Consider the following 27744-nt stretch of genomic DNA (forward strand, 5'->3'; position numbering starts at 1 on the left):
TTTGGTGAAATATCAGGGCTTATAACAGACCCCTGATGTCTCACGTTTGAGACAAAGGGCCAAATCCACAAAGCAGATGCGCCGACTTAACTCGAGATTTCTAATTTTACACCGCGCGTATCTTTGCGCCCGATCCTCAAAACGAAAATTCCGGTTTTTCCGTCCTACCTAAAATAATTACACCGGCGCATCCTCTGACGCAAATTACGCTAGTCACGCCGCTTTTTTTGATAGGCAAAGATGCAAATGAGGGAGATAGGGCGATCCACAAAATTAAGTGTGTGCCCTGTAGATTACGCCCTGTGCGCCGTAGATTACGCCCTGTGCGCACCTGTTAGTTTCCTGGAGCAAAATTAGACTTTATAAAAGCAGCCCTAATTTTACACCTGCCCTGTAAAGGTCTGCTGAAGCAACAGCATTGAGGAAGAGCTGACAACACATCTTTGCTGGACTTCAATCTGACTGCCAAAATGCCCGGCCCATCCATGATTCTAACGGCACTCGCTACATTACAGGCGCAAAGAAGGAGGAGGGCACAGAGGAGGAGGAGGAGGGCACAGGAGAGGGTATACCGCCCACGCCAAGATCTCTTTGGCATGACTGCCTCTGAGGTCTATGGCAACTTCCGCTTTAACCAGGAAGCCATCCTGGAATTAACCCGAATCCTGCAGGATGATCTCACCACCCCAACCCAACGATCCCATGCCCTACCACCTCACATCAAAGTAATGGCAACCCTGCATTTTCTTGCCACTGGGTCTTTCCAAAGAACATGTGGAGGTCTGGCTGGGATGGTACAGTCTTTGATGAGCAGGTGTGTCCATCAAGTAGTCCCTGCAATACTAAGACGCGTGGGCAATCAATTTCAAAAGCCCACCCAGGAGGACCAGCGATTGAAGACCATGGTGGACTTTTATAACATTGCTGGGTTCCCACGGACCATTGGGGCCATTGACTGTACCCATGTGGCACTACAGCCCCCCCATGAGACAGAGCACCTGTTCCGGAATCGCAAAAACTGGCATTCCATAAATGTCCAGGTGATTGTAGATGCCCATGGCCTCATCTGGCATGTCTGTGCCAAATTTCCTGGTTCGTGCCATGACAGCTATATATTCCGGCAGACCAACATATCTCGAGATTTGGAGCTGAACGTGTATGGAGACAGCTGGCTGATTGGTGAGTGACATGGGTGTCAGGTATGTCCCCCCCCATGATGCAGAGATCACAAGGGGCACATGCATGACTAATATCCTCCTGTCTTTTCCCTTCCAGGTGACTCTAGATATGCCCTGGGACCACATCTGATGACCCCATTCAGGAACCCCCAAACCCCAGGAGAGCAACGCTACAACGACGCTCATATTCGCACCCGGGCAGTTGTGGAGCGCACATTTGGGCTGCTGAAGTCCCGCTTCAGATGCCTGGACAAGACTGGGGGTACACTGTTGTATTCCCCAGACTTTGTGTGCCAACTAATCGGTGCTTGTTGTATTCTTCACAACTTTGCCATGAGAAGGGGACTGGAGATTAACTTACGTGCTGACCTGACCCCCCACCCAGGCAATCCCCCCCTAACCCACTCTACCCGGTCTACTGAGGGCACAGTAGCCAGGAGACGCCTCGCAGAAGGCGTTTTTTCACAGTAAACGCACATGAATAATGTCACAATGATAATATTTGTTTTCACTGGAAACGCACATGAATAATGTCACAATGAGAATGTTGCTTTGCACAGTAAACGCACATGAATTATGTCACATTGAGAATGTTTTTTTTTCTCTGGAAACGCACATTAATTATGTCACAATGAGAATGCATGAATGCACACCACTGTGGTCCCTAGCACAGACACATCACATGCACATCGAATTGGATTCGATCCAAGTACCCCCCCCCCTTTGGTACTTGGGAGCAGTAACGCCACGCCACGGCTCCAATTATGTCACTGTGCATTCATACACCATTCAGGAACCTGGGATCACTTCTCTCTGGTCCTGGGGATCCCTTCTCCACCAAAACTGAGGGTGACACCCTTATTTTATCAGGAATGCCACCCCCCCACATTCACACATCATTCACACACATAAACCAAATCATAAGTACAGTATAATAAACAAAATCATAAAAAAAAAATCAAAAGTACCCCTGCAATTTAATTCCGGCGGCGAGTGCTCCGTCTGGGCTGCCCACGGGCACGGGCACGGACAACTGGAGGATCTTCATGGGGGGGGTGTGAGCAGGGGAGGGAGTATCTTCACGGGGGGGGGGGGGTGAGCAGGGGAGGGAGTATCTTCATGGGGGGGGAGCAGGGGAGGGAGGAGCCTCCCCTGGTGTCTGACCTCCGGCTGGCCTGCCCTCCAAGGCCACTGCTATCCTGTTCAGACAGACAGAGATGGCAGCCGTATTGGCCTGGCCAGCCCGGGTGTTTTCCTGCACAGCCCAGGTGTTGTCCTGCACAGCCCGGGTGAGGGCAGTCACCTTCTGGGCCACGCCTGTTGTGGCGGTATGCAGGGACCACAAACAGGTGATGACCCCCAATGAATTGGTGGCCACATCACTGAGTGACTCCCTCATTACATCCAGGCTGTGCTCCATCTTGCTCATAGTTTTTTTTTATGTCACCCAGACTGCGGGTCTGCTGGGCATTGTCCCTCAGCAGACTGGCCGGCAGACGCTCAGACACCCCCCTGGTCTCCTGGGTCGCCATCTTGCCTGCCCCTGAGGCTTGTGGCCTGGGAGGAGGGGATAGAGTGACCCTTGTGGGTTGCGGCCTGTTGGGGGAGGAGTGGGAGGGGCTACCCCTGATGGTGGCCTGACTGGTGCTAGCCTCTGGGGTAGCCTCTGGGGGAGCCTCAAGGGTATCCTCAAATGTCATGAAATCAGTGGCAATAAGGATTTCCTGGCCAATCTGGAGATCTTCTTCCTCCTCCCCCTCATCCTCCTCCCCCTCAGCCTCCTCCCCCTCAGCCTCCTCATGAGGGGAGGTTTGGCCACTCCCCTCCCCTGGGGACTCCTCAGCAGCCTCCTGTCTTTGGGGTGGTGCAGCAGCCTGGCCTGATGGGCCAGCAATCTCCTGGTCATCTGTGGAGGACACCAAACAATCACAGGTTTGAGGATCCACACACTTGGCACATCTTCCCTTCCCACACCCACACATGCTAATCACCAAATAGAAAAACAAAAACCTTACCTGTCCTCACAGGAACATCAGACTGATAACCAGGCAGGCCCACCACCTGCTCTGGCTCGAAACACCGGGCCACTGCCCATTCCTCCTCAGTCAGCCGGATGGGGCATGGTCCCCCTCCTCCAGTGCCCCTCCTATGGGCAGTGAGCTTGGCCACCTTATTGCGGACCAGGCTCCTCAGATCATTGATCTTTTTCTTGATGCCAGCGGGGGTCCTCGTCTCCCCCCCCCGCCGCATTTATGTGATCTGTAATTTTTGCATATATCCTCTTCCTTTGGGCCGGGGAGGTGTTCCGGCTATCAGGCCCATGTAAATATCTTCCATATTGGATGATATACCTGGCAAGGATTTGCTTTTCAACATGCGAAAAATTCAGCTTCCTGCGTTTGGGGGCCATCACAGACACCACCCAGCAATAAGAAAACAAACAGGACAAACACACAAAAATACACACACAACAAACACACAAAAATACACACACAAGCAGACAGCTACTACAAAGTCAAAAACAAACACAAAATCCAAGCAGAAAAAAAACCAAACAAACACTTAGCAGAAACAATCAAACAAAAAATACACTTATCAGAAACAAACAACAACTACTATCTAATACTCCTCCAACACTTCTCTATCACACACAACTTACCAACAAACACTGACAAACTAAGAGCAGAAGCAAATTGCTCATGGAAGGGAACACAGGGAAATACTTTTGCAAGGGAAGTGTGTTTGACTGGGGCTATTTAAGCACAGGGCGATCCTCAAACTAAGTACACTTGGCCTTTTACCTATCTCACTGATTGCGCCCAGCAAAGTTCTGCACATGCGCAGTGAGCAGCAGATTTGTGCGTGCATGCGCAGTACGGCCGGCCCTTCATTTGCATGGGGTCACGGCTCATTACAATGAAGCACGCCCACTTCCTTCCCACTTGCCATAACCCCGCCTTACGCCTCTGAATTTAGGTTATGGCTGGCGCAATTTTGTGCGCAAATGCGCTGTGGATACGGCACTTACGACACCAACTTAGGGCGCCGTAACTTAAATGACATAAGTTTTCAGAAACTTAATTTGCGCCGCTGGCTGTGGATTTGGCCCCAAGTGTTGATTTAGAAAAGGAAGGGGCTGGTAAATTACATTTACTGGTCCCTTTCCCCTGCTCTCCATCTTGAAACATCCCCTGTAGCAACTGACGGGAGAGGAGAGGAGGAAAGCCATCAGCGCTGTGGGAGGAACACGGGGGCCTGGGCAGCAGGGGGAATCTGCACCACATGGGGTGATTAGGGTGTGCCTAGGCACACCTGGCACACCCTATGCGTGCACCTATGAGCATTAGGATGTCACGAGTTATCTGTTTCTAGAAAGGAACTTCTGAATTACTTCTATCTTTCATCAAAGTTTTTAAAGTTGTAATTTTTTTCTCACAATTTTTTGGGGAAAATTAAGAAATTAAAGGAGTTGTAAAGGAAAAAAATGTTTAGCCTAAAATTAATGTCTGCAAGGTAGACAGACATAATAGTGTAATGATCTCTCATTCACTTCCTGGTTTGCGGTGCTCATTCATGTAAGAACTACATTTCCCAGTATGAATTGCGGCACGCCCAGTAATTCACACCTCCTTGAAGTCTCTAACACGTAGAGAGCGTCCTGCCGCACAGATGTAGTTCCCAGGAGGAGGCGAGCACGTCACTGACCACCGCAGTAAAGCCTCCCTTCACGGTGGTGAGTAACAATCAGATAAGCAGGAAGTGAACAGAACAGAGAAGAAATAGAGCAACTTCTGAGCAAAAACGAACAATGAGGACGTGAAAAGAGGAATGTCTGCACGTAAAGGATGCTTATTATGAAAAAAAAAAATTCCTTTACAACCCCTTTAAATAACATTTATGTATGGGAATACCACATGTGTGAGACTTTTCCACTGCCTAGATGCATAATGGAGCCCAAAATCCAAGGAGCACCTTTGGACCTTCAAGGAGCATAAACTATGCATCTAATTTCCTAATTACCTATCACATTTTGGAGGCCCTGGCCTGACAGGGCTTATTATAACCCTTCCTAATGCCTAGTACACACCATGAGATTATCAGACAAATGATCGTCCGTAATCTCATATCAAAAATAAAGAGGTTACCAAAATTCTAATTAGACTGAATAAAAGTGAAGTGATGTCATGTATTCTATTGTGTTTTCGGACAAAAACTGTACTGATTAAACAAAACTCATAATATAGGAGAAGAGTTTCCGTGCTTGTCCCATCGGTTAATTTTACATGAATTGTCGTGATTGGCTCTTGAAAGCTGTGTACCAACGATCAGATTATCGTACGATCTTTTCAAAAGCGGTATTTTTCAAGCGATTTTCTGATCGTGTTTACAGGGCTCAACTCAATCCAAAATGAAAAAGTTTGCCTGTAGTTCTACTTTAAAGCGGAGCACCGCCCAAAAGGGGAAGCGCCGCTTGTTTGCCCTTTCAGGGGGAGGGAGAAGCGGGTACCTGGTTTTGACAGGTATCCAGTCCCACTTCTGGCTGACTTTGCCACGGCGAACTCAGTTGGACATTCGGCCCCCCTCCTCTTTATAATACCCATACAAGAAAGAGATATAAGTATATTTAATGTAAAAAAATAAAAATAACTGCAGCATGAGCAAGTTAAAGCAATAGTAAGCTCTGAAATGGGGGAAAAAAATCCCCTGCAAGGGAATGGCATAATCTGCTAGTATGCATCTTCTTACCTAAAATGACACAGAGCTCTGAAGTAGGGTTGCCACTAGGGTTGCCAACTAATCCCTTTAAAACAGAACACATATTAATTACACAGGTTCTGTGCCTGATTAAGGAGGTAATTAAACTCACTTGGTGCCTTATTTGCATTAAATTAGCCTCAGAACCTGTGTAATTAATATGTGTTCTGTTTTAAAGGGATGAGTTGGCAACCCTACCCCAGACAGATGCCCACAGCTCCCGGGTGGCAATAGATTTATGTGTGACTATCTTGCTTACTTAATGGAAACTGGGTGTTTCCATTATGAAAGTGTGCCATTAAACCGAACCGTACCGGACCATTCTGGGTCCTGCTTCAGATGTGGGGCCATAGAAAATGGAACGGTTCCATTAGGGGAGGAGATGCAATACATTCCACTGATTGGTGGACGCGCTAGGCATTTTTTCTAAATCCTGTATGGTCCCTGACGGTCCGATTTGCAGTGGAAACGCTCACGAGAATAGATCGGTCCATTCTAAACTGTTCCAAACTAACTGACCCGAACCGTTCCGTTCAGTGGAAACAAGGCATTAGGGAGCCACAGCCTGGTCTGAATAATGTGTCCAGGTCTCAGCCCGCCTGAAACCCGAACACCTGATATAAAACCCAAACTGTCCAGGTGAATCCCAAACAGGTGGACGCTGCCGATGCTTGCTCCACTCTGCAAGGGGGGCATGTATATTACAATTATCTCGTATAAGGGGCGGTTGCCACAAACTCCACCATCAACAGTGGAAAACTCGCCCTACTTTTCATACACCCGCTCCCCCCCTTGCCGACGATATTATAGTAATACACACACCACTCCCCCGTGGCCTGTGTATTACTATTATATCATCTGATAGGGGGGCGGGTGTATGAAAAGTAGGGCGAGTTTTGCACTGTTGATGGGGGAGTTTGTGGCATCCGTCCCTTACACAATATAATTGTAATATACACGCCCCCCTTGCAGAGTGGAGCGAGCATCGGTAGCGTGCGGGACTGTCACTATGCCCTGTTCATTGCGCAGGCGCAGTTTACAGCTCATGCCCAGCTCTTCATGTTCAGTAATTTTTGGAGCTAGAGCGCTGCGCCTGCGCAGTCCAGGGAGGGCATTATCCGCCAGGGAAACACATCTGGGCAGAACACCGTCCCTTCAGAGCGCATGCTTCAGCTGCAGCAACAGTGAATATCTCCTAAATGGTGCACGTTTAGGAGATTTTTACTGCCCAACTAAAAAAGTGGAGTGCACTAGCACTATGAGGACGTAGGTGGGTTTTTCAGTTTCACAAAACAAGAATAAACGTTTTTTTTCTTTCTGGAATTGTCCTTTATTAAAGAAGTTAGCAGAGTCATATGCTGCAGAAAGTTGACCAATCCTCTAAGCATGCATTTTATTCACGCTTGGCGAGAACGCAGTTTCAAATAAAGTTTTGTGATACTTCTTCCTTCCTCTCTGATGACGCAATCAGAGTGCGCCGGATGTGTGATTTCAGAGCCCCCACGTGTCTGCTGAGGAAGGGTGATTGAAGACCGGTACGCGAGTAGTCAGGTATGTTAAGAAATAGATTGTGTTTCGGTTGCATAAACTTTAGCTTTCCATATAGCGATGAACTACAGCTACCAGCGTGCCTAGCGGCGTCATCTTAATTTAATTTCTGCCCAGATTTCTGTCTCTCGAAACTTCTGAACGGGCGAGGGTTTTTTTTTGTCTTGCTGACCGAGTGTTGAAAACTAACACAAAGCAAAGCACACAGTCGGTATAGTAATCTGTGCCTGGTTATGTTATCCTAATCATAAAAATGTATGGCCTGAGCGTGCAAATGAGCTAAATGTTTTGGTTTTTAAAAGTAAAACTAAATTATTTATTTCCCTATGTATTTAAATAAAACAAGGGCCAGATCACACCTTTTGTGGTGCAGGAAACACTGCCCCCTACAAATGTGTGTGTGGGTGGGTGGGTGGCATTAATTCTCTGTTTGTACCCACACACATCTTGTATAAAGTGTGTTCCTGGCCAGCAAAACGCATTGTGTTGCAGTACCATGCAGTTTAGTACAGCACAATTTTTGAACATCATGTCAGCCATATGTTTTGTGCATTCATTTTGTGTTTAGCAGACCATTAAATGGAATTGGGTGTCAAAAATGCACATGTTTAAGCACGCCTATTAGCCCCCATTCACACCTAGGCGTTTTTACGCCTGTAGCGCTACGCCGCTGCCGCCAGAGGGCTGAAAACAGATGTCCCTCTATGGAGATGGTTCACATCTCCACGCCGAACGCCTGTCGCCTGCCGCGTGAAAAAAGGTCCCGGACCTTTTTTTCAGGCGTCTTCGAGCGTTCGGCTAGGAGATGGGAATCATCTCCATAGAGGGGGTCATCTTGGGGCACATCTAGGCGGACAATACCGGCGTATTGTACCGCGATTTGCGGCGACAAAACGCCGGTATTGTCCGCCTAGATGTGCCCCAAGATGACCCCCTCTATGGAGATGATTCCCATCTCCTAGCCGAACGCTCGAAGACGCCTGAAAAAAAGGTCCTTTTTTCAGGCGACAGGCGTTCGGCGTGGATTACCGCGATTTGCGGCGACAAAACGCCGCGATTTCGTCCGCCTAGATGTGAATGCAGCCTTATGGTGTGAGCCGGTGATCTGCCGTGCTGGTTCCAGGTATCATGGAAGTTCCAGCGCATGCGCGAACTGATGCGCTGAGATGGTTCCAGCTATTGGGAAAGTTCCTTCAAGCACTGCGCAGGTGCAAACTTGCTGACGGAAATCCCCGAACGGCGGCCGGCATCCAGGGCGACGTGGATTTAGAGGAAAGTGGCCTCACGTCCTCGCTGCGCTCGGACGGCTCGCTTCGCTCGCTCGGCCTCCTGGCTCTTTTTTTTAACATCCTCCAATCCACAGGGATGTTAAAGAATGAGCCTGGATGCCGGGCGAGGTTCGGAGATTTCCGTCGGGAAGTTTGCGCCAGCGCAGTCAGTGAAGGAACTTCCCCCCCATAGTGGAACATTGAGGACAAGTCACCGGCCCTAAGACCCTTTTCACACTGGGGCGTTTTTCAGACGCTTTAGCGTTAAAAAAAAGCGACTGAAAGAAGCCTCATCTGCAATCCCAATGTGAAAGCCTGAGTGCTTTTACACTGAGGCGCTGCGCTGGCAGGGCATCAAAAAAAGTCCTGCAAGCAGCTTCACGTCCCAGCGTGAAAGGGGTCTTAGCGGAGCTTTACCAGTGTTTTTCGGGTGCTGGCAGTGTGAAAGGGCTCTGAAAGCACTCGGACTTTCACATTGGGATTGCAGATGAGGCTTCTTTCAGGTGCTTTATAGGCGATTTTTAATGCCAAAGCACCTGAAAAAACACCCCAGTGTGAAAGGGATCTCAGAGAGAATTATAACTTCTGTAATTTTTTTGCCATCTGTGTCCTATGAGGAGAATTTAATTTCCTGTCCCATAAAGATCTGACAGATGTTTAATACCAAGTGAACAAAAAAAAAAGATGGCTGCACTCTCACAAACAATGCCATTTGACTTTATTCAGAAAATCAATAATGGCATTACAGGATGAGCACACAGGCAGGAGTGTAACAGGTATCTGTTCCTCTCCTGCCTGTCTGCTCATCCTGTAATGCTTTTATTGATTTTCTGAATAAAGCCAAATGGCATTTGTTTGTGGGAGTGCAGCCATCTGATTTTTTTTTTTTTAATGTTGACTTCGATCTCTGCAGCAGTGTCAGGGCACTCACCCCGCCTTGCGGATCATACCACTTGGATTACAGCCCTGCCAACCCACCTGTGAGTAGCTGGACTTTGCTTCATGTTCTAATGCTATTTAGTAAAAAAAAATACAAAAGCAGACGCGTTTCAGCACACCGCATACCGCATGTGCCGAAACACGCCTGCTTTTGTATTTTTTTTGTTCGGACAACAAACAGAGCGCCCTATTGTGGACTTCACTTTACATCCAGGAGGCTTCCTTTGTGAGAGCGCTGCAAATCCTTGTCTACATTGAGCTCTCCTGGTGATGGGGCGGGGCAGTAGGAGGGAGGTGCTTGCAAATGCGCCGTGGCCTGGACTCCTGGAAGTGGGGATAGGGTACCTGTCAAAGACCCCCCCCCCCCCCCAAATGGCACCGGAGGGGGGAGGAAACAAATGAGCGGATGTTCCACTTTTGGGTGCTCTAAAGCGGAGTTCCTACTAAAATAATAATATTAAAAATCGGCAACTACAAATACTGCAGCTGCTGACTTTTTTAATAATCGGACACTCGCCTGTCCCACGGTCCAGCAATGCGGGGGAATGACGCCCTGCTTGTCTCTCTCCGCTGCGCCGGCATCACTACTGTGGGGGCCCGGCTGTGGCTTCACAGCCAGGCATGGACTGTGCATGCGCGACCCGTGCTGCGCATCGTGATTGGCTGGGCAATCATCTGGGACCTGTGACGTATCCCAGATGATTGCCGAGAGGGAGGGGGGAGAGGTGACCTTCTGGCGTCGTAGTGCCCAGGAAGGAAGTAGGAGCTGAAACCCTCTAAAAAAAAAGCCCCCCCCCCCCCCCCAAAAAAGACGACATGCCAGATGTGGCATGTCAGGGGGTCACCTTCCCTTAAAGCGGAAGTTCAATTTTTGGGTGGAATTCCGCTTTAAGTAAACAAAAAACAAATTACTAAATCTTCTGTAGTGACAATTCTTTCTCCCTGGTGTGGTGTCGTGCTCGCCCCCTCCCTTGGACTACAGGAGAGTCAAGGTAAAGGAAGCTATTTAGGAAAAAAATGTTGTACCTTTACAACCCCTTTAAAGCGGGAGTTCACCCATAAACAATTTTTTCCCCTTAGATGGATGCTCATTTTGTCTAGGGGAATCGGCTAGTTGTTTTAAAATCCAAGCAGTACTTACCGTTTTCGAGATGCATCTTCTCCGTCGCTTCCGGGTATGGGACTTCGGGAGCGGGCGTTCCTTCTTGATTGACAGTCTTCCGACGGTCGCATCCATCGCGTCACTAGTAGCCGAAAGAAGCCGAACGTCGGTGCGGCTCTATACTGCGCATGCGCACCGACGTTCGGCTTCTTTCGGAAAATCGTGACGCGATGGATGCGACCGTCGGAAGCCTCTCGGAAGACTGTCAATCAAAATAGGAACGCCCAGTCCCGCAGCCCATACCCGGAAGCGGCGGAGAAGATGCATCTCGTAAACGGTAAGTACAGCTCATATTTTAAAACAACTAGCCGATTTCCCTAGACAAAACGAGCATGAAGCTAAGGGTAAAAAGTGTTATGTACGGGTGAACCCCCGCTTTAATCATAGGCTTTTCATTACAACTCCCACCAATCCCTCTGGGCTGGATGCATTCCTTCCCTCCTGGGATCTAGTACTCCCTTCTTACCCAATATTCCTCATACGAATTGGATGAAATATAAAGGCAACTGCATAGTGCTCTCCATGTAAACAGATTATTAAAATGCTTCAATTAAAAAATCACTTACAGGAAACCGGTAAAAAAATTTGCATATCAATCTGTAGCTCGCCACACTCCTCTGTGGCTGCGTAACGTCAGACTCCTCCCTATATGTGTGTAGTCCTCTGATTGGGCTTTCTTTAGAATATGGTAAAATGTATAAATAACCAAAGTAGTATAATTAATAAATTAATATGCAAATAGACTGACTGAAAGATAAAATCACTATAAATGCTAAGAAAAGGTGCATCCAAAGGTGATCTGAATGAATGTGAAAACAGTGCAGATAAGGTGACTCGGGTGCATAAATAAATTCACAACGTGAAGATAATATTTGCAGTCGCAGAGGAAATTGCAGGATGGTGTTATGCTCCAATCAAAATGAATGACTGAACATAACTGATATACAACAATGATGGATGAATAAAAGTGAACTGAATAAGAGTGCAAATAAATACAAATAGGTGGCTGTTTAATGTAAGTAAAATCACATTGTATGAATGGTGGATGGAACCACAAGATTGTCCAATTGTTGCAAAGTGCACATGGTGCAACTGCGACTCAGTCTAAGAGGTGATGCAATTTAATCAAAAGAAATTGCAAAGTGCGAGTGAAGTGCTGGGTGCTAAATGACATCAGCAGGTGGCAAGGTGAATCTTCGGTGTATGGCGACACCCGAAGGTGTGCTAACAAATTACCTTACGGCTGCAAGGTAAGCAGCATTCAATAAAACCAATGGAATCACTCGGGGGTAGAGGGGAAAATATCCGTCCTTCCAGTAGTGTGGCGCCTAGGAGGTTAAAGCGGAGCTCCACCCTAAAGTGGAACTCCACTGATCGGAACCCTCCACCCCTCCGGTGTCACATTTGACACCTTTCAGGGGGGAGGGGGGTGCAGATACCTGTCTAAAGGTATTTGCACCCACTTCCGGCCACACAGTCTTGGGCAGACTGCGGGCATGACGTCACCTCATCCCCCCCCCCCCCCGTTGTGTTCTGTGAACACTCGGCTCCCAGCACACAGTGCGAGCCAATCGGCAGGCGTAGCGCGACTCACGCATGCACCGTAGGGAACCGGGCAGTGAAGCCGGAGCGCTTCACTTCCTGGTTCCCTCAACGAGGATGGCAGCAGAGTGACGAGCGATCACTTGTCCTCTGCTGCGGACGGTGCTGGACTCCAGGACAGGTAAGTGTCCTAATATTAAGTCAGCAGCTGCAGTATTTGTAGCTGCTGGCTTTTAATAATTATTTTTTTTAAGCGGACATCCGCTTTAAGGCTTCCTTCCAGGCTGGGTGGTCAGCAAGGTAAGACAGCTCCAAAGTTTCACCAGGCAGGGCAGAGAAAACAGGAGGCTCTCTAGTGTAATATGTTTTAAGCACTCAGCGGTTTATTCAAACGTATAACAAGCAGGGTACTCGCATTTAAAACACTAATGTAGTGTATATCAGAAATCTTCGGTATAGGAAATCGGAAGCAACAAGCAGTTTTGTCTCTGAGTGCGTGCAATAATTCTAGCACAGAACCTCAAGCTCTAAACTGGTAACCTGTAAAGGCTTTAAAGCATCACCTATAGCGACACCATTCCACAAGCTTGCACAATTGTAAAGCATGACATGTTGGGTATCTATTTACTTGGCATAACGTCATCTTTTATATTTTGCCAAAAAAGTGGAGCTTATATTGTTTAATACATTTTCAAAAAAGCCTGGTCTTGAAGTGGTTTATGTGTATAGCCAGCTTAATTTGTCTCCCAGCTCTATGGGTGTCTGCTGAGGGAGGGTGATTGCAGACGTTATATATGTTAGAAAATATGTAATGTCTGCATAAAATTTAGCTTTCTGTATAGAGGTAAACTACAGCTACCAGCCTGCCAAGCATCTCCACCTTAGTTGGATTTCTGCTCGGATTTGTCTCTCACAAAAACTCCCATAATAACATAACGCAACGTGCCCCTGACCTTTCCCTACATTAATTTAAAATTAAAATGTTTCTAATGAGCTGTTTTTGTATTTAATAAAATGCTAATTGGCTGCAGCCTTTTCCATTTCATATTGTTCACTTATTTAATTCACTGTTTTTTCTTTTCAGGATGTCCCAAGGACGAGGAGGCTTTAATCGTGGAGGAGGTGGCGGATGGGGTGACAGAGGAGGAGGACGCGGTGGAGGTGGCAGAGGGGGCTTTGGTGGAAGAGGCGGTGGCTTTGGTGGAAGAGGCGGTGGCTTTGGTGGAAGAGGCGGGGGCTTTGGTGGAGGACGTGGAGGTTTCGGTGGAGGACGTGGAGGTTTTAACAGAGGCTATGACCAAGGACCACCAGAGAGTGTTGTCGGTATGTTGCATTTTAAGTACAATAATCTAGCTGTTTTCCAGACAGAACATGTGTCTAAAATATTGCTGGTAAAGCCTGAGCCTTTTTAAATGTCTGCAAAAATACATCTTTTTACTGGCTGAATATTCTTTTTCTGTCTATGTGCAATTACTTTTCCACTAATCATTTTCTTGTTGCAGAGGTTGGAGAGTTCGTGCATCCTTGTGAAGACGATGCTGTGTGTAAATGTACAACAGAAGAAAACAAAGTGCCTTATTTTAATGCCCCCATTTACCTTCAAAACAAAGAGCAGATAGGAAAAGTGGATGAAATATTTGGGCAGCTGAGAGACTTTGTATCCTTTTTACAATTTTTTTAAGATATGAGAAAGATATTAAAAATGTGAGAAATGTTTTTTGTAAAGCAGAAGAATATTTTTATATTTGTATCCATGATCAGTCCAGGCTGTATTTAAAGAAATATATTGTCAACTTGCCTATGCCTTTTGTAAAGGGCCTCCCCCCGACCCTATTATGCTCATCGAGCTGTCGTTCCCTTTCTACTTTTGCTCTCGTCGCAGCTGTGCCTAAAACCTGGCTCCTCCAGACACGGAGGGGCATGTGACTTTCTCCTATGTGACAGTCCTCAGGACTAGCAGTGATTTGCTTCTGTGAAGCAGTGCTGACAAAGGGAGTGTCAGGGCCCTTTAGGCTTACCACCCATGTAACAATCGACTGTACAATCTCCTTTGGATCTACCAACAATTATGTAGCACAAGGGCCTGCCTGATTGCAAATTATTTGGATTGATTAATAGGTCTTCATATTACATAGTTGTGGTAGTTCCGAGATTGATTGTACTGAGATTGTTTGTACTGAGATTGTATGGTCAGATTATAACATGTATATGGACCCTTACAAAGGCACCCTCCTTAGCCCTGTATGTTCAATGTGACAATGCTTCTCTGATGGATTATCATTAGTCACCCCCACATTTGTCTGATTTGAAGGCCTAGATATGAGTATAAATCCAGTGTAAGGCCCCTTTCACACTTGTACGGCTTGTCCCACGATTTGTGATGGCAAAAGTAGCATGACAAGTCGTGTCCCATGTTTTCCAATGACGACCATTCATATTGGTACGACTTCAAAGTAGTTCCTTAAAATCGCGGCCGCGAAATCGCACATGTGTGAAAGGGGCCTTAATCACATTCATGCCATCAACAGCGTTTGCCCATGTTTGTAATGTAAACAGTATGATGCCTGCATATGCTATTGTTTTTATACTTTGGTGCTGAATATTGTACTGAAAGCTGAACTCCAGGAAAAAGATATGCCCTTACAATGGGGTTCTCCCTACACTGCAAGTGTTGATTGCTCTTTTATCCCTAGGGTACTCGTTACGAGTACTTTTACCTCATTGTTTGGCAGCTGGTGCTCAAATATTCTCACTATGCTCCAACTTGCGGGCAGTCCCTCAGCTTCCTCTTGTTCAGCGCAGGGTTGTTGGTCATCTATTGTATTTGATGACGTCACAGTGCCTGCCACTCATGTAAAGGCTGCAGGACCCAGTCTTGCAGCGTAGAGGGAGCATGCGGGAGTGGGGAAACTGGTAAGTAAACGGCTGTATTATGGAAAACCTAGGCATATGAGTATCTAATTCTTGCAGTGTGTGTGTGGGGAGAGGGGGTTCAGTGTAAGGTGTGTGTGTGTGTGTGTGTTTGTTTTTTTTTTTTTTCCACAGCTTTAAATGTTGCTTCTAATACACATTTCTATATTCCTTAATGTTTTAATTCAGTATTTTTCTGTAAAACTATCTGATAACATGAAAGCATCATCATTTAAGAAATTGCAAAAGGTAATTATTCTTAGCTTTAAAATACTTTAACAGCTTGACCTCCGGAAGATTATCCCCCCTTTGTGACCAGAGCATTTTTTACTATTTGGTTTGCCTGAAAATTATAGCATCTGGTATAGATATTGGAGTTTATTTTTATACTAGTAATGGCAGTAATTGGCAACTTAAATTGCGACTGTTAGTGTGGCGGGAAAATCTGACACTAGCTGACTTTGACTAGGGGGGGTACACTGATGCTAAAACAGTGATCAGTGCTAATGCTATACACTGTCACTGTACTTATGACACTGGCTGAGAAGGGGTTAACATCTAAGGGCAATCAAGTTGTTAATTGTGTGCCTAATAATATATTATGTATGTTATGTGCTTTTACTAAGCGATCTTGCTGTTTTTTCCCTTTGCAGGGAATAAAAAAATCAGCAAGATTGCCTGTCAGTATTCGGAGCTCCGTGTTTACAACACAGAACTCACTTCCCTAAGACAGAGCCGATCAGCGGGTGCTGACACCTGCTGATCGTGTGCTGTAACTAATCACAGCACAGCTGTGTGCGCCCCCTACCCAGAAGGGCTGGATCACATAGCAGATACATGATCCAACACAGAGAGGCTGCTTTGCCGTTCTACTTGTAAGTAAGGCAGTCGGCAATCGGTTAAAATCTGAATTTGTTTGCTAGAAAATATATTTAAAGTGACTTGTAAAGCTTTTTTTTTTTTTTTTTTTTTAAATAACAAACCTACTTTTTTTTCTCATACATCATGGGATGCAGAACGGGCTTAATCATGACCACCTGGCAATCGATGACACAAAGTACTCCTCTATATAATCTTGCCCCCTTAGCAAAGACTTCATTTTTTTTTTTTCACCAATATTGAAGGTAATTGTCTGATGTGCAGGTCATTGCACAGTTTGCCAGATTCTCAAAATTCCCTGTTAGGATCAAGAGATTTGTGTTCCAGATCCAGTAAGTTAGCTGTCTTGCTAAGATGATTGATGCCCAGGCCTCGCTGCAGCGGACGATTGACTTTCGCAGTGTTTGCCTGTAATGCTACTTTTTAGCGCTGGACCCTGCAGAAATGGAACCCAGTGCTTTACAGGTGGACCCCCAGGTTGGGGAATTGAGTGCTCTGAAAGTCGATTAGACACTGCCTGCCGTGATGGGTAATGATTGAATGCAGTTTTGTTATTGGATCCTGCAGCCGGAATGTCGAGCCTCTGAGTAGCCTTAGTCCTGTACATTTCCCTTTTGTTAGTGATGCTTGTCCTTATTCTGTTTCCAGGCAGGTGTTTCCTTTGCTGTGAGTATTGATGTCGGTTTTGGGCTGTTTTCTCTTGTTGGTTCAGGCTTCCGGTATGAGACTTCCTGTGGACAAGGCGTCTTCCATTTTCTCCTGATCGAACATGGGTGTATTAATGGCTACAGGGAGTTTTTTCTCAAATTTTGCCAGCAAAAGCGTGTGCACGTGACCAGTAAGCAATGGAGCGCATGCATATGGCCTTAATGCCACAAGCACTGGAGGGGGTGCCTGGCAGCTGTGGAGACTTATGGGGACCTGGATTGAGAAGTAAGCCAGCCTGGGTGCACAGGGCATCTTGCGTGGGTTAAAGTGTTACTAAACCCAGGACCTTGCATTCATTATATATTGTCTGGCACAGTATACAGAAAATAGAAATGCAATTATTTTAGTAAATCTAAACTGCTAAATTCCTTTTCTCATCAGCAGTATATAGCAGTTTCAAAGGGACGTACGGGTACGCTCATTTGCCCGTGCCATTCTGCCGACGTATATCGACGGTCGGCAAGCGGTTAAGGATCCAGGGAATGTCCATTCTCGGATATATTTTGGACAACCTGCTGATCAGGGAACAGTGGTTGCTGCAGCATAATGTGGACATCATGGTTCAGACATTGGAGAGGTTTGGTTGGATTTTCAACCATTGGAAGTCAGTGTTACTTCCAACCTAGAGACTAGAATATTTGCGCCTAATTTCTGATACAGTTCAGACAAGGGTTTTTCTTCCCCCCAGAGAAATGTGTGTCCCTGAGAGGGCAGATTGCTTCACTCACGGAAATGGGGAATCCCTCAATTTGTTTTTGTATGAGGGGAAGATGGTGGCCTCATTCGAGGCAGTGCCTTTCACTAGATTTCACACCAGGCCTCTAGCTAAATGTTCTCTCAGCTTGGGACAGGAGATCTCAACCTTTGGACTCATGGATGCATCTATGTCCCAGTGTCCGGCGGTCACTGCAGTGGTGGATGTTGCTGCATACATTGGTGATAATGAAATGGTTTCTTCTTTCTTACCTTTTTTTTTAAAGTAGTCTCGACAGATGCCAGTGTGTTGGATCATTTTTAAGTACAGGGAAAGTGGTCCCCACAGGAAAGATTGTTGCCCATCTATGTGTTGGAGATATATGGGCAGTTCACTTGGTGCTGCTACATTGAACCAATTTGTAATGCAATACAATCTGACAATGCCACATTCATGGCATACATCAAGGAGGCACCAGGAGTTGGGCAGCTCAGGAAGAGGTCGATCTCATTCTGTCCTGGGCAGAGGTTCATGTTCCCACCTTATCCGTTGCCTCCATGGGGTTTGAATTTGGTTTTGTCAGTCCTGCAGAACCATTTGGGATATTATTTTTGGTGCTTTTAAACCAGGAAAGTGGTCTTCCTGGTTGCTTTTCAGCAAGGAGGATGGCTGAGCTGTCTGCTCTTTCCTGTAGAGAGACATTTCTGGCACTCCATACGTACAAGGTGGTAATTCCATCTTTTTTTTGCCAAAGGTGGTGTTGTCTTTTCATTGGAATCAGGTTATTGTTTTCCTCTCGGGCACATCGCTGGGTCGAGTTCGGGCTTAGGTTTGTATTTAGGGGTGGCTGCTGGGGAAGCTGCATGCGTAAAGGTGTGTGTGTGTGTGTTTTTTTTTTTTTTGTTTTTTTTTTTTAACCTTCCTACATGGAATGCAGTAAGGTAAAAGCCCACCTGCTTTTTCAATCGCTTTAATCCCCCAAACACTTAAAAATTTACTGACATCAGAGGCTCTGTAGCCTAAAATGGTGGAAGTTGCAAGATATTTACGCAACTGTTCGTTTCAACACGTTTTGTTTCTATTCTGAAACTGCTCTGGTCCAGTCACATGACCAGCTTCCAGCGCTGACTTCGATGTAGAGGAGGGACAGCCGACAATGACTGCCATATAGTAAGCCTATGGATGAAGTCATGGCCAAGGCTCTGCAGCCATTGTTGCTGCCTCTCTTCTACATCAAATCTGGCACTGCAACCCAATCACGTGACTGGACCAGAGCAGCTTCAAAATGGGCAAGTATAAGCATCTTTTATTTTACAAGGTGTGTATATATAGAATAGTCTTAGAATGGGGGCAGGGGTAGATTTCGCCTTAGTTGGTTATAATATGACTGAAATTCCACTTTAACTGTAAATTATGGTCCTGGATCTATTGCTAACTAGTGGGTTTAACAAGCCCCAATGTGATGGCATGGACAAGTGATAGGTACTCCTTATGGAGATGTGTGGTCTATTGGACCCCTAATGTGAGCTCTGCAATCCACTGCCTCTAACGAAGCACAGATCATGCTTAAAGAGGAGCTCCAGGCTCCTTCAGAAAAAAATATGTCGGCAGCTACAAATACTGTAGCTGCTGACTTTTTTTAATTTAAGGACACTTACCTGTCTAGGGTTAATGCGATGTCCTAAAAAAGGAAGTGAAGATTTGCGGTTTTACAGCCTGTTTCCTACTGCGGTGCTGCACCTTTTGGATGGTCCCGTAGTCTTAAGACCTGTGATGTGTCGCAGATAACTGTAGAGGAAGGAGGGTGGCCGAACGTTCGACTTTTGTTGCAGCGATCTGAGCCAGAAGTGAGAGCAGGTACCTGTCAAAAAGTGCCAAATGTGAAAGGGGGGAAAATGCAAGGTCTGAACCCGGACGCGTAAAATGTTCTGCTTCTTTTTGGATTCATTAGTCGCGAAGGAGATTGGGAAAATGACTTTCCCTGAGCTCCTCTTGCTAGCCATCCTGACACATTTACTGCGGTTCCAGGCTCCCAGCATTACTCTTGCATGAAAGCCATCTAAAATGAGCAATACCAAACACGGTAAGGCTTTACATTTGGACAAAGTGAGGAAGGCAACATCTGTCAGTGGTTTTAATTGCTGTCTATGTCCATCTTGGGATGATTTCTCCCATCATCACGTCCCTGGAATAGCCTGTGTTTGTAGGATAGGAGGTAGAGCAAAAGGAACATGGACAATATTGAACGCAACAAGGGCTAATCCTCCTCCAGTCCAGCCAAAGTAAGAAAAAAAATATTGTCTTTAGTTGGGTTTCAAAGGGCTGAAAACTCAATCGATTGCAAAATGATATACCTATAATTATACTATTTATATTTAATTTGTTTTTAATACCCTGGATTGCAGTATACTCTGGTTGTTCAAACTGCAATTTTTTTCAACTTGTATGTTTTAAAAAACGATTTGTTCTTCTCCTCCAGTTTTATATAGACCCAGCAAAGCTACTGCCACTGCAGAGGTTCCTTCCTAGGCCACCTGGTGAAAAGGGTCCTCCACGTGGTCGTGGAGGAGGAAGAGGGGGTGGACGTGGCAGAGGTTTCAGAGGAGGTGGAGGAGGAAGAGGAGGTTTGTATTAAAAAAAAATTGTGATGTGTATTTCTAAAAGCCTACACTGTAATGGGTATAGTGAATTGCATATTTATATTGTATAGTATTCAGCCATCAGGTGGAATGCTAGTTGCCTTTAAACACACAAAGCAGTGTCACTCAAGTTAGGGGTCTCCAAACTGGAGGCCCAGGAGCCAGATGCGGCCCTTTGCTTGCTTTTAACTGCCCATCAGGGCACCATTTTCATCCATTGATACCAACAAGCATAATTTGACACCCCACTCAAATTAATGAAGGGGCAGAATTCATCCCACTGACACCAAAGATGGGGCGTTGTTTATTCCCACCAACGTCGGGACCTTTTCTACTCCCAGTGCCCCACAGTCTGGCCCCCCTTACGTCTGAAGGACAGTAAACTGGCCCTTTGTTTACAAATTTTTCGAGACACCTGCTATAAATCGTACTGAAAAATGCTCCTTTACTGAACCACTTACCCCTCAGGACAATTTTAAAAATTTTTGCACACCTGGTAAAATCTGCATTTTTTTTTTTTTGTTTTTTTTGGGCAAAGGTCCTGGAGAATAAAATGATAGTAGAAAATGTACAGAAATAACAGGCGCAGCTTATCTATCTACAGCTCTGCGCTTTAGGATATAAACACTCAAATTGTCCAACTTCAATGATAATGTACCATGGATAAAAAGCAGCTGCTAAAAAAACAGTCCAAAAGTGCAAAAGGCAGAAAATTTAATGAATTGACTCCCAATGGGTCCAATACAGTCCTGCAGAAGCTCTGCAAACTCTACGCTTGCTGTGATCCTATACAGTGTAGAGGTAGAGAAGATGTGCTCCAATCACCATTGTTGTTCACCACGTGGGGGATAGGAAACCCCCTTCAGGGGATACACTTACCAGATGGTAGATAAGAAACAGCATGTAATCCACCTCACTTAGTAATCGTCAGACTTTCACCATAATCATGATATTCAGCATGTATGAGGAAAAGAAAGCTCATATAGAGGAGTAACATTTGGATAATTTATTGAAAAAACTCCCCCAAATATGCTCTCCCCTTCAATACTATGCGTACCACATAAAAATGAAAAACAGGCATGTAATTTGTGTTTGCCTCGCGATTGTTGACCCTGAAGACCGCTCTGTCTAGTTTCCTCACGGCGGGTTACTGGTTCCTTCCTCGTGGAGCGCAAACGTCACTTCCGGTTGTTGTGTTTGGAGAGTCACGCCCTGACGCGTTTCGTCACTTCCGGGCTTCAACTGAGGGCGTGACTCTCCCAGGCACAGACCGGAGTTATAAAGAGCAGCACCGCCCGTCATCCCAGAATGATCGACGCCCACTTGCGTCATTCTTAATGCTTGGCCGTGATTGCTCACATTATCCCTACTAAGGGCGGAAGTCTCTCGGGCATTAGTAGCGCAGTACAGATTGCATGCAGAGACTTCCGCCCTTAGTAGGGATAATGTGAGCAATCACGGCCAAGCATTAAGAATGACGCAAGTGGGCGTCAATCATTCTGGGATGACGGGCGGTGCTGCTCTTTATAACTCCGGTCTGTGCCTGGGAGAGTCCACGCCCTCAGTTGAAGTCCGGAAGTGACGAAACGCGTCAGGGCGTGACTCTCCAAACACAACAGCCGGAAGTGACGTTTGCGCTCCACGAGGAAGGAACCAGGAAGCCGCCGTGAGGAAACTAGACAGAGCGGTCTTCAGGGTCAACAATCGTGAGGCAAACACAAATTTATTACATGCCCGTTTTTCATTTTTATGTGATACGCATAGTATTGAAGGGGAAAGCATATTTGGGGGAGTTTTTTCAATAAATTATCCAAACGTTACTACTCTATATGAGCTTTCTTTTCCTCATACATGCTGAATATCATGATTATGGTGAAAGTCTGACGATTACTAAGTGAGGTGGATTACATGCTGTTTCTTATCTACCATCTGGTAAGTGTATCCCCTGAAGGGGGTTTCCTATCCCCCACGTGGTGAACAACAATGGTGATTGGAGCACATCTTCTCTACCTCTACACTGTATAGGATCACAGCAAACGTAGAGTTTGCAGCGCTGCTGCAGGACTGTATTGGACCCATTGGGAGTCAATTCATTACATTTTCTGCCTTTTGCAATAAAATGATAGTGGTTGCAATTTTTGGTCAGACTATTTGTGCAGCTGTATATCGAATGTAGATTTTCAGGATAAAATTACTCTTAAAGGAATTTTAGTGCAGACAAACAAAATTATATTATCCAATATTTTGGTAAAATATAAGATGGCATTGCTTTGGTTGATGCCTAACATGTCGAGATTTGAAATGGTGACAAACTACCTACAATTTAGTACATTTTTTGGCAGGAGCAAAGATCGTGTTAGGTTAGATTCTTCCCTGGCTGTAATAGCCAGGAAATAATGTCTCTAAAACCGTAAGTGTCTAAATCCTCATTGCTTTCAGATCTTTAGCCACAGAAAAAATCTGGGAATGTTGTTTTTTTTTTTTCTTCTTCTCCCTCCCTCTTTTGTGGGCAGTCATCCCGACCACTTTCACGGTCCTGGAGGAACATGAGTACACAAGAACCACCGCAGGAGGAGGGGTCCTTCTGAGCGCTGTAAAAGTGATCAGGTTGCCGTAAAGCCTCCTGATGGTTCCAGGATCGTAGCTGCAGCCGTGATCTTGGTATTAACCAATTCCCAACAGGACATTTATATAATACATAGTACATTGGATGAAAAGTAGTTAATGATTTATCACAACGGTCACTCATCCCTTTTTTATATTGATAGTTCAATGTAAAGTTTTAGTCAAATCATCTATTAGGTGGTGATGCAGATGCTATATTAATGGAGGTGCAAGCTATCACCAGGTAGTTCTTTCAGTTCCTAGACCCAACTGATGATTATAATCCAGCAATCAGGAGGAAAAATGTCTACAATGACAAAACTCTGGATAGAGTCCTGTGAGGCTAGAATACCTGATTGTACAGAGGCACTGTCTCGTGTTTGCTAGCTGCTACCAGAACACCAAAATGTACATTTTAAACCAAAGGTCCTCCTTAAAAATAGAACTAAGCTAGGCCCCTTTGTTTCCCTGTTTTGGGGAATGGACATTTTCCATTTACAAGAAAAAATGTTTATCAAAATGAGCCTATCGCTTTTTAAGCACTTGTGCATTCACTGGTATGTGCTTGCCAAATCCATCCAAGACCTGAACAAGTCATTGCACTCAAAATGTATGTCTGGGCAAAAGTTTGCACTTTCCCTTTTTTTTTTTTTTTATCCCTTGAAAAGACACTACAAGTATAGAAAAATCTTGTTGATCCTACCATAAATGCACTTGTCTCCTATTTTTCGTTGGGGGCAGATAACACATTGGCATTGCTGCACTGAAATTGCATCGAATTTTTACTGCCCTTCCCAGCTCTGTTTTGCTAAACTACAAAATACGACCCCTCTTTTTTTATCTCTCTAATATAAGATTTAGGGAAGGGGGGTTCTGTAGTTCACTGGGAGGGCCAATTGGATTTATTGAGATGCACAGGAAAGCAATAGATTTGTGGCAGGAACAACAGGTGTTTTTACATATATCGGTTATAACAAAATGCTTTAAATTATGTATTTAATGGGTCAAAAGGGAGCGAATTAAAGACTATCACAAAAAGTGTAATCCCTTAAATTATTTAGTCTCTGCTTTCAGTGAGCTCTGTATGCCAAGTGTGATCAGCTTTATGTTCCCTGATTGGCATTTATTACAATGTGACAAAGGCTCAATGGAAAAAACACATACCACACCTCTTTCATTTTGTATTGGCCAGTTTAGAATAATTATGTGGTATAATGTTTTCTTTAAGGAGGATTCAGAGGTGGACGAGGCGGATTTGGTGGAGGTGGTGGTGGAGGCTTCAGAGGAAGAGGCGGCGGAGGAGGACGTGGCTTCAGAGGTAATTTAGATTGGTCATATAAACCAAGTTTTTGTCATGTAATAATGGGAAATTTGGGCTTGTTAAAAAAAAAAAAAAAAAATACAAAAGTAATAAGATTATAAATGGAAAACCTTTTTTACTTTTTTCCCAAGCAAGCTGTTTTCTTTTGAAAAAAAAAAATAAAATGTACAAAAGTATGACCCAAACATTTTTGGCCATACTACTTATGTGGGTCACAGGTGTGCACTTGCACTATATTGCCAAAAGTATTGGAACATCTGCCATTACACGCAAATAAACTTTAATGACATCCCAGTTTAAAGCTTCGTACACACAATCGCATTTTCTGACTGGATTTGTCCGATGACAGCCTGTTGGCTGAAAATCTGACCATTTGTATGCTCCATCAGACAATTGTCCGATTTTTCGCAGACAAATGTTGGATGGCAGGCTTATAAATTTTCCACGGACAACGGTCTGTCTGTACAAAAGTACAAACACGCATGCTCGGAAGCAATGCTCACCAAACACAGCATTAGCAGAAGGTGTCCAAAGGGTGGCACTAAAGAGCTGAAAAAACACGTAGTACGTCACTACGTTCGTCTTTTTGGGGATTATGGTGAGGGGTTGTTTTTCAGGGGTTGGACTTGGGCCCTTAGTTCCAGTGAAGGGAATTCTTAAGGTGTCCGCATACCAAGACGTTTTGGACAATTTCATGCTCCCAACTTTGTGGAAACAGTTTGGGGATGGCCCCTTCCTGTTCCAACATGACTGCACACCAGTGCTGGTGAAGTGAGCATTGAAATAGTGGGGTTGTGTGCATTGCTGCAGTGATACGTGGGGTTGTGTACAGCCATGTTGGTAGGTAAGGCATGTAGATGGGGGTTGATGCAGACATGGTTTTGAGAGCAGTGGTGAAAGTGTACAGGCACAGTAATAAAGACCTTCCCCCCTATTTCACCCTGAAACTAAAAGGGATCCTAAAAGGCAATTTTCTTACTTTATTACTGTAAAGACTGTAGGACGTACTTTTGGCAGATAAAACCGATCTCGTATGTGTATTTAGCAGTTTGCCTGGAGTTCAGATTTTATGTACATAATATCAATGTTCAACCAGGTGGTTGCCTCAGACTTGCATTGTGGCATGTAGCAGTAAAGCACAACTCATTATTTTTTTTTTTTTTTTTATAATTATGTACATTAAATCTGAACTCCAGGCAAATCGCTAAATACACATATGTGAGCGGTTTTATCTGCCAAAAGTACAGCCTTCAGTTAGACCCCTTTCACACTGGAGCGGTTTGCAGGCGCTATTGTGCTAAAACTAGCGCCTGCAAACCGTCCCTGCAAACCGTCCCTCCAGTGTGAAAGCCCGAGGGCGTTCACACTGAAGCAGTGCGCTAGCAGGACGGTAAAAAAACGTCCTGCTAGCCGCATTGATGGTGTGGTGGGTATACTGCTCCTGCCCATTGAAATCAATGGGACACCATGGCTATACCGCCGGCAATGCGCCTCTGCAGAGGCGCATTGCGGGCGGTTTTAACTTTTTCTCTGCCACTAGCGGCCAAATTGCGCTGCAAAATTAGCTTTACTGCACCTCCCGCCCCAGTGTGAAAGGGGTCTTATTTTAAAGGAGTAATACAGGAAGAAAATTGCCTTTTAGGTTCCCCTTTAAGAAATTAGTGCTTTACTGCTACATGCCACCATGCAAGTCTGAGGCAACCACCTGGTTGAAAATAGCAATGCACTGACCTTATCTCAATCGTTGGTGTATGTATAACCAAAACTTTTTGCATTTTTTTTTTGTTTTGGCTATCAAAGGTAAATATTAACACACCTATCAGATTATTGTTCCCCGTGTCACAGTGGGGAAGTTTCCCCTCAGTTCCTGGCCTAGTTATACAGGAAATAAGGGGAAATCTCCCTTAATTGTTCAGAATCCCACCCTTGGCAGTTGGTACTAAAAAAGTCAAACCTTAACTAACACTAAACCTACTCTCTGCCACAATCTAAGCCTAATCTATCTAACCCTGTAAAAATAAAATTCCACTACCTCTCCTGCACACTCCCACACACTGAAGCCGCTGCTGACAGCTGAGTCTTGGACCAGAATAAAGTTGTTGCGGGAAAAGAGAAGTACTGCAATTTTTTTGTTATACAGGGCTAGATAGAATAAGCTTAGAATGTGGCTGAGAGTAGGTTTAGAGTTGGTTTCCAATTCCACTTTAAGGCCTCATGCACACTGGACGTTTTTACAGCTACTGTTTTTGGCTTCAGATGACTTTTATTTTTTTCTACAGTCGATATAACTCACCAGCATGTTATCTTATGTGTCCATGCACACATAGGCTGTTAATAACTGTTTTTGGCTGTAAAAAAAATAAACTAGTGTGTTCTGAGAGGAGTTTTCGGCTGTAAAAATGCTCTAACGTCCAGAAATGCAGCTGACTTGCGTTTAGCTTTTTTTTTTTTTTTTTTTAATGGGATCAAAAATGTTGAACATGGAAAAACACGAAAAACTGCTATTGAGTTTTTTTTTTTTTTTTTTTTAAAAGCTCACTGCAAAGCTACTGCCGTTTTTATAACATCCCATGTGCATGAGGCCTAAGAGTGGTCTTAATCTTACTGGATGTTTTCTAAATGAAATCTAAACATGAGTGCATGTATATAATTATCTAATTTTAGATGTATAATTACTCACACAGTGTAAAACATTTTTTTTTTTTTTCTCTACAGGAGGTCGGTAGAATGTGCTTTGAAATCCGGAGATGGTTGGTGCCTTTTCGAAGCCTCATTTGTGAAAATATCTTTGAAAATGCAGCCTCTGTTTGTGTTTTTTATATTCATGGTAAAATCTTAACCACACATCGTAAAGATGAGAACCATGGTGTCATTATCTCAATGACTGTTATCTCAGTGTGTGTACATAGAGGGACATTGTGGACCTAAATCAGTAATGTCATTCTTTAACCCAGGGTTCGTTCTTGAATTGATGATTCCGCTGAATTTATTTTTTTGGTTTTTATAGAACTGATTTTATCATTATTCATGTTTTTGCCGTACGCTAAACAGTATATGTAAATATGGGAACATTGCATTGCTCAAAGTTGCTAAGCCAATAAAATGTTTCTACTACTTTGCATTTGGTTTTGTATTACACAAATGGTTTTAAACAGGCAATCCATTATTTTATTTTTTTCCCTCTAACACCACACATGCTGTAATTCCCATTCCTCTTTCTGTGAGTGCATTGGGTGACATTCTAAAAAGGCACCACAATGCTCTCTGCAGCTCTTGTTGCTGTGCATGTTCATGGCGTACACTTTTAATCAAAAATATTAAAGCACCCCCTAGGCATATGTTATGTTTTGGTGCTGGAAAGTCAGCATGACAGACAAGCACCTAATTAACACTTTTTCAAAAAGTTGATTTGCATAATATTAAGGTGCAGATTTCTGCGCTGTGTTATAGGTAATAATAAAAAAAGTCAGTATAAAAACCTCAAAAGCATGTAAATCAAAGTGTAGCACTGAAAATGTTATGCAAATCAGAATAGCAATATGTATAATCCTAGATCAGCTAAAGACGAATGCATAAAAAATGGAATAGACCTAATTT

General features: G+C 44.7%; 1 protein-coding gene across 1 annotated transcript; it reads left to right on the top strand.

Moving 5' to 3' along the window:
- Nucleotides 1–7383: 7383 nt before the first annotated feature.
- On the top strand, nucleotides 7384–27261 carry GAR1 (GAR1 ribonucleoprotein). Its single transcript, XM_040329189.1, has 7 exons — nucleotides 7384–7484; nucleotides 13477–13715; nucleotides 13895–14049; nucleotides 15492–15551; nucleotides 20063–20207; nucleotides 24055–24144; nucleotides 26863–27261. Exons 2-7 carry the CDS (start codon nucleotides 13478–13480, stop codon nucleotides 26871–26873), a joined length of 699 nt encoding a protein of 232 aa, XP_040185123.1. The 5' UTR covers nucleotides 7384–7484; nucleotide 13477; the 3' UTR covers nucleotides 26874–27261.
- The last annotated feature ends 483 nt before the right edge of the window (nucleotides 27262–27744 follow it).

Source organism: Rana temporaria, chromosome 1 (assembly GCF_905171775.1).
Source record: "Rana temporaria chromosome 1, aRanTem1.1, whole genome shotgun sequence".
NCBI classification, from domain to species: Eukaryota; Metazoa; Chordata; class Amphibia; order Anura; family Ranidae; genus Rana; species Rana temporaria.

What these genes read in the sequence shown, in the direction of transcription:
- GAR1 (XM_040329189.1), top strand. Translation starts at nt 13,478, where the DNA reads ATGTCCCAAGGACGAGGAGGCTTTAATCGTGGAGGAGGTGGCGGATGG. An exon ending in ACCACCAGAGAGTGTTGTCG is followed by an intron (nt 13,716 to 13,894) that starts GTATGTTGCATT and finishes TTCTTGTTGCAG; the next exon opens with AGGTTGGAGAGTTCGTGCAT. An exon ending in CATTTAAGAAATTGCAAAAG is followed by an intron (nt 15,552 to 20,062) that starts GTAATTATTCTT and finishes CTTCTCCTCCAG; the next exon opens with TTTTATATAGACCCAGCAAA.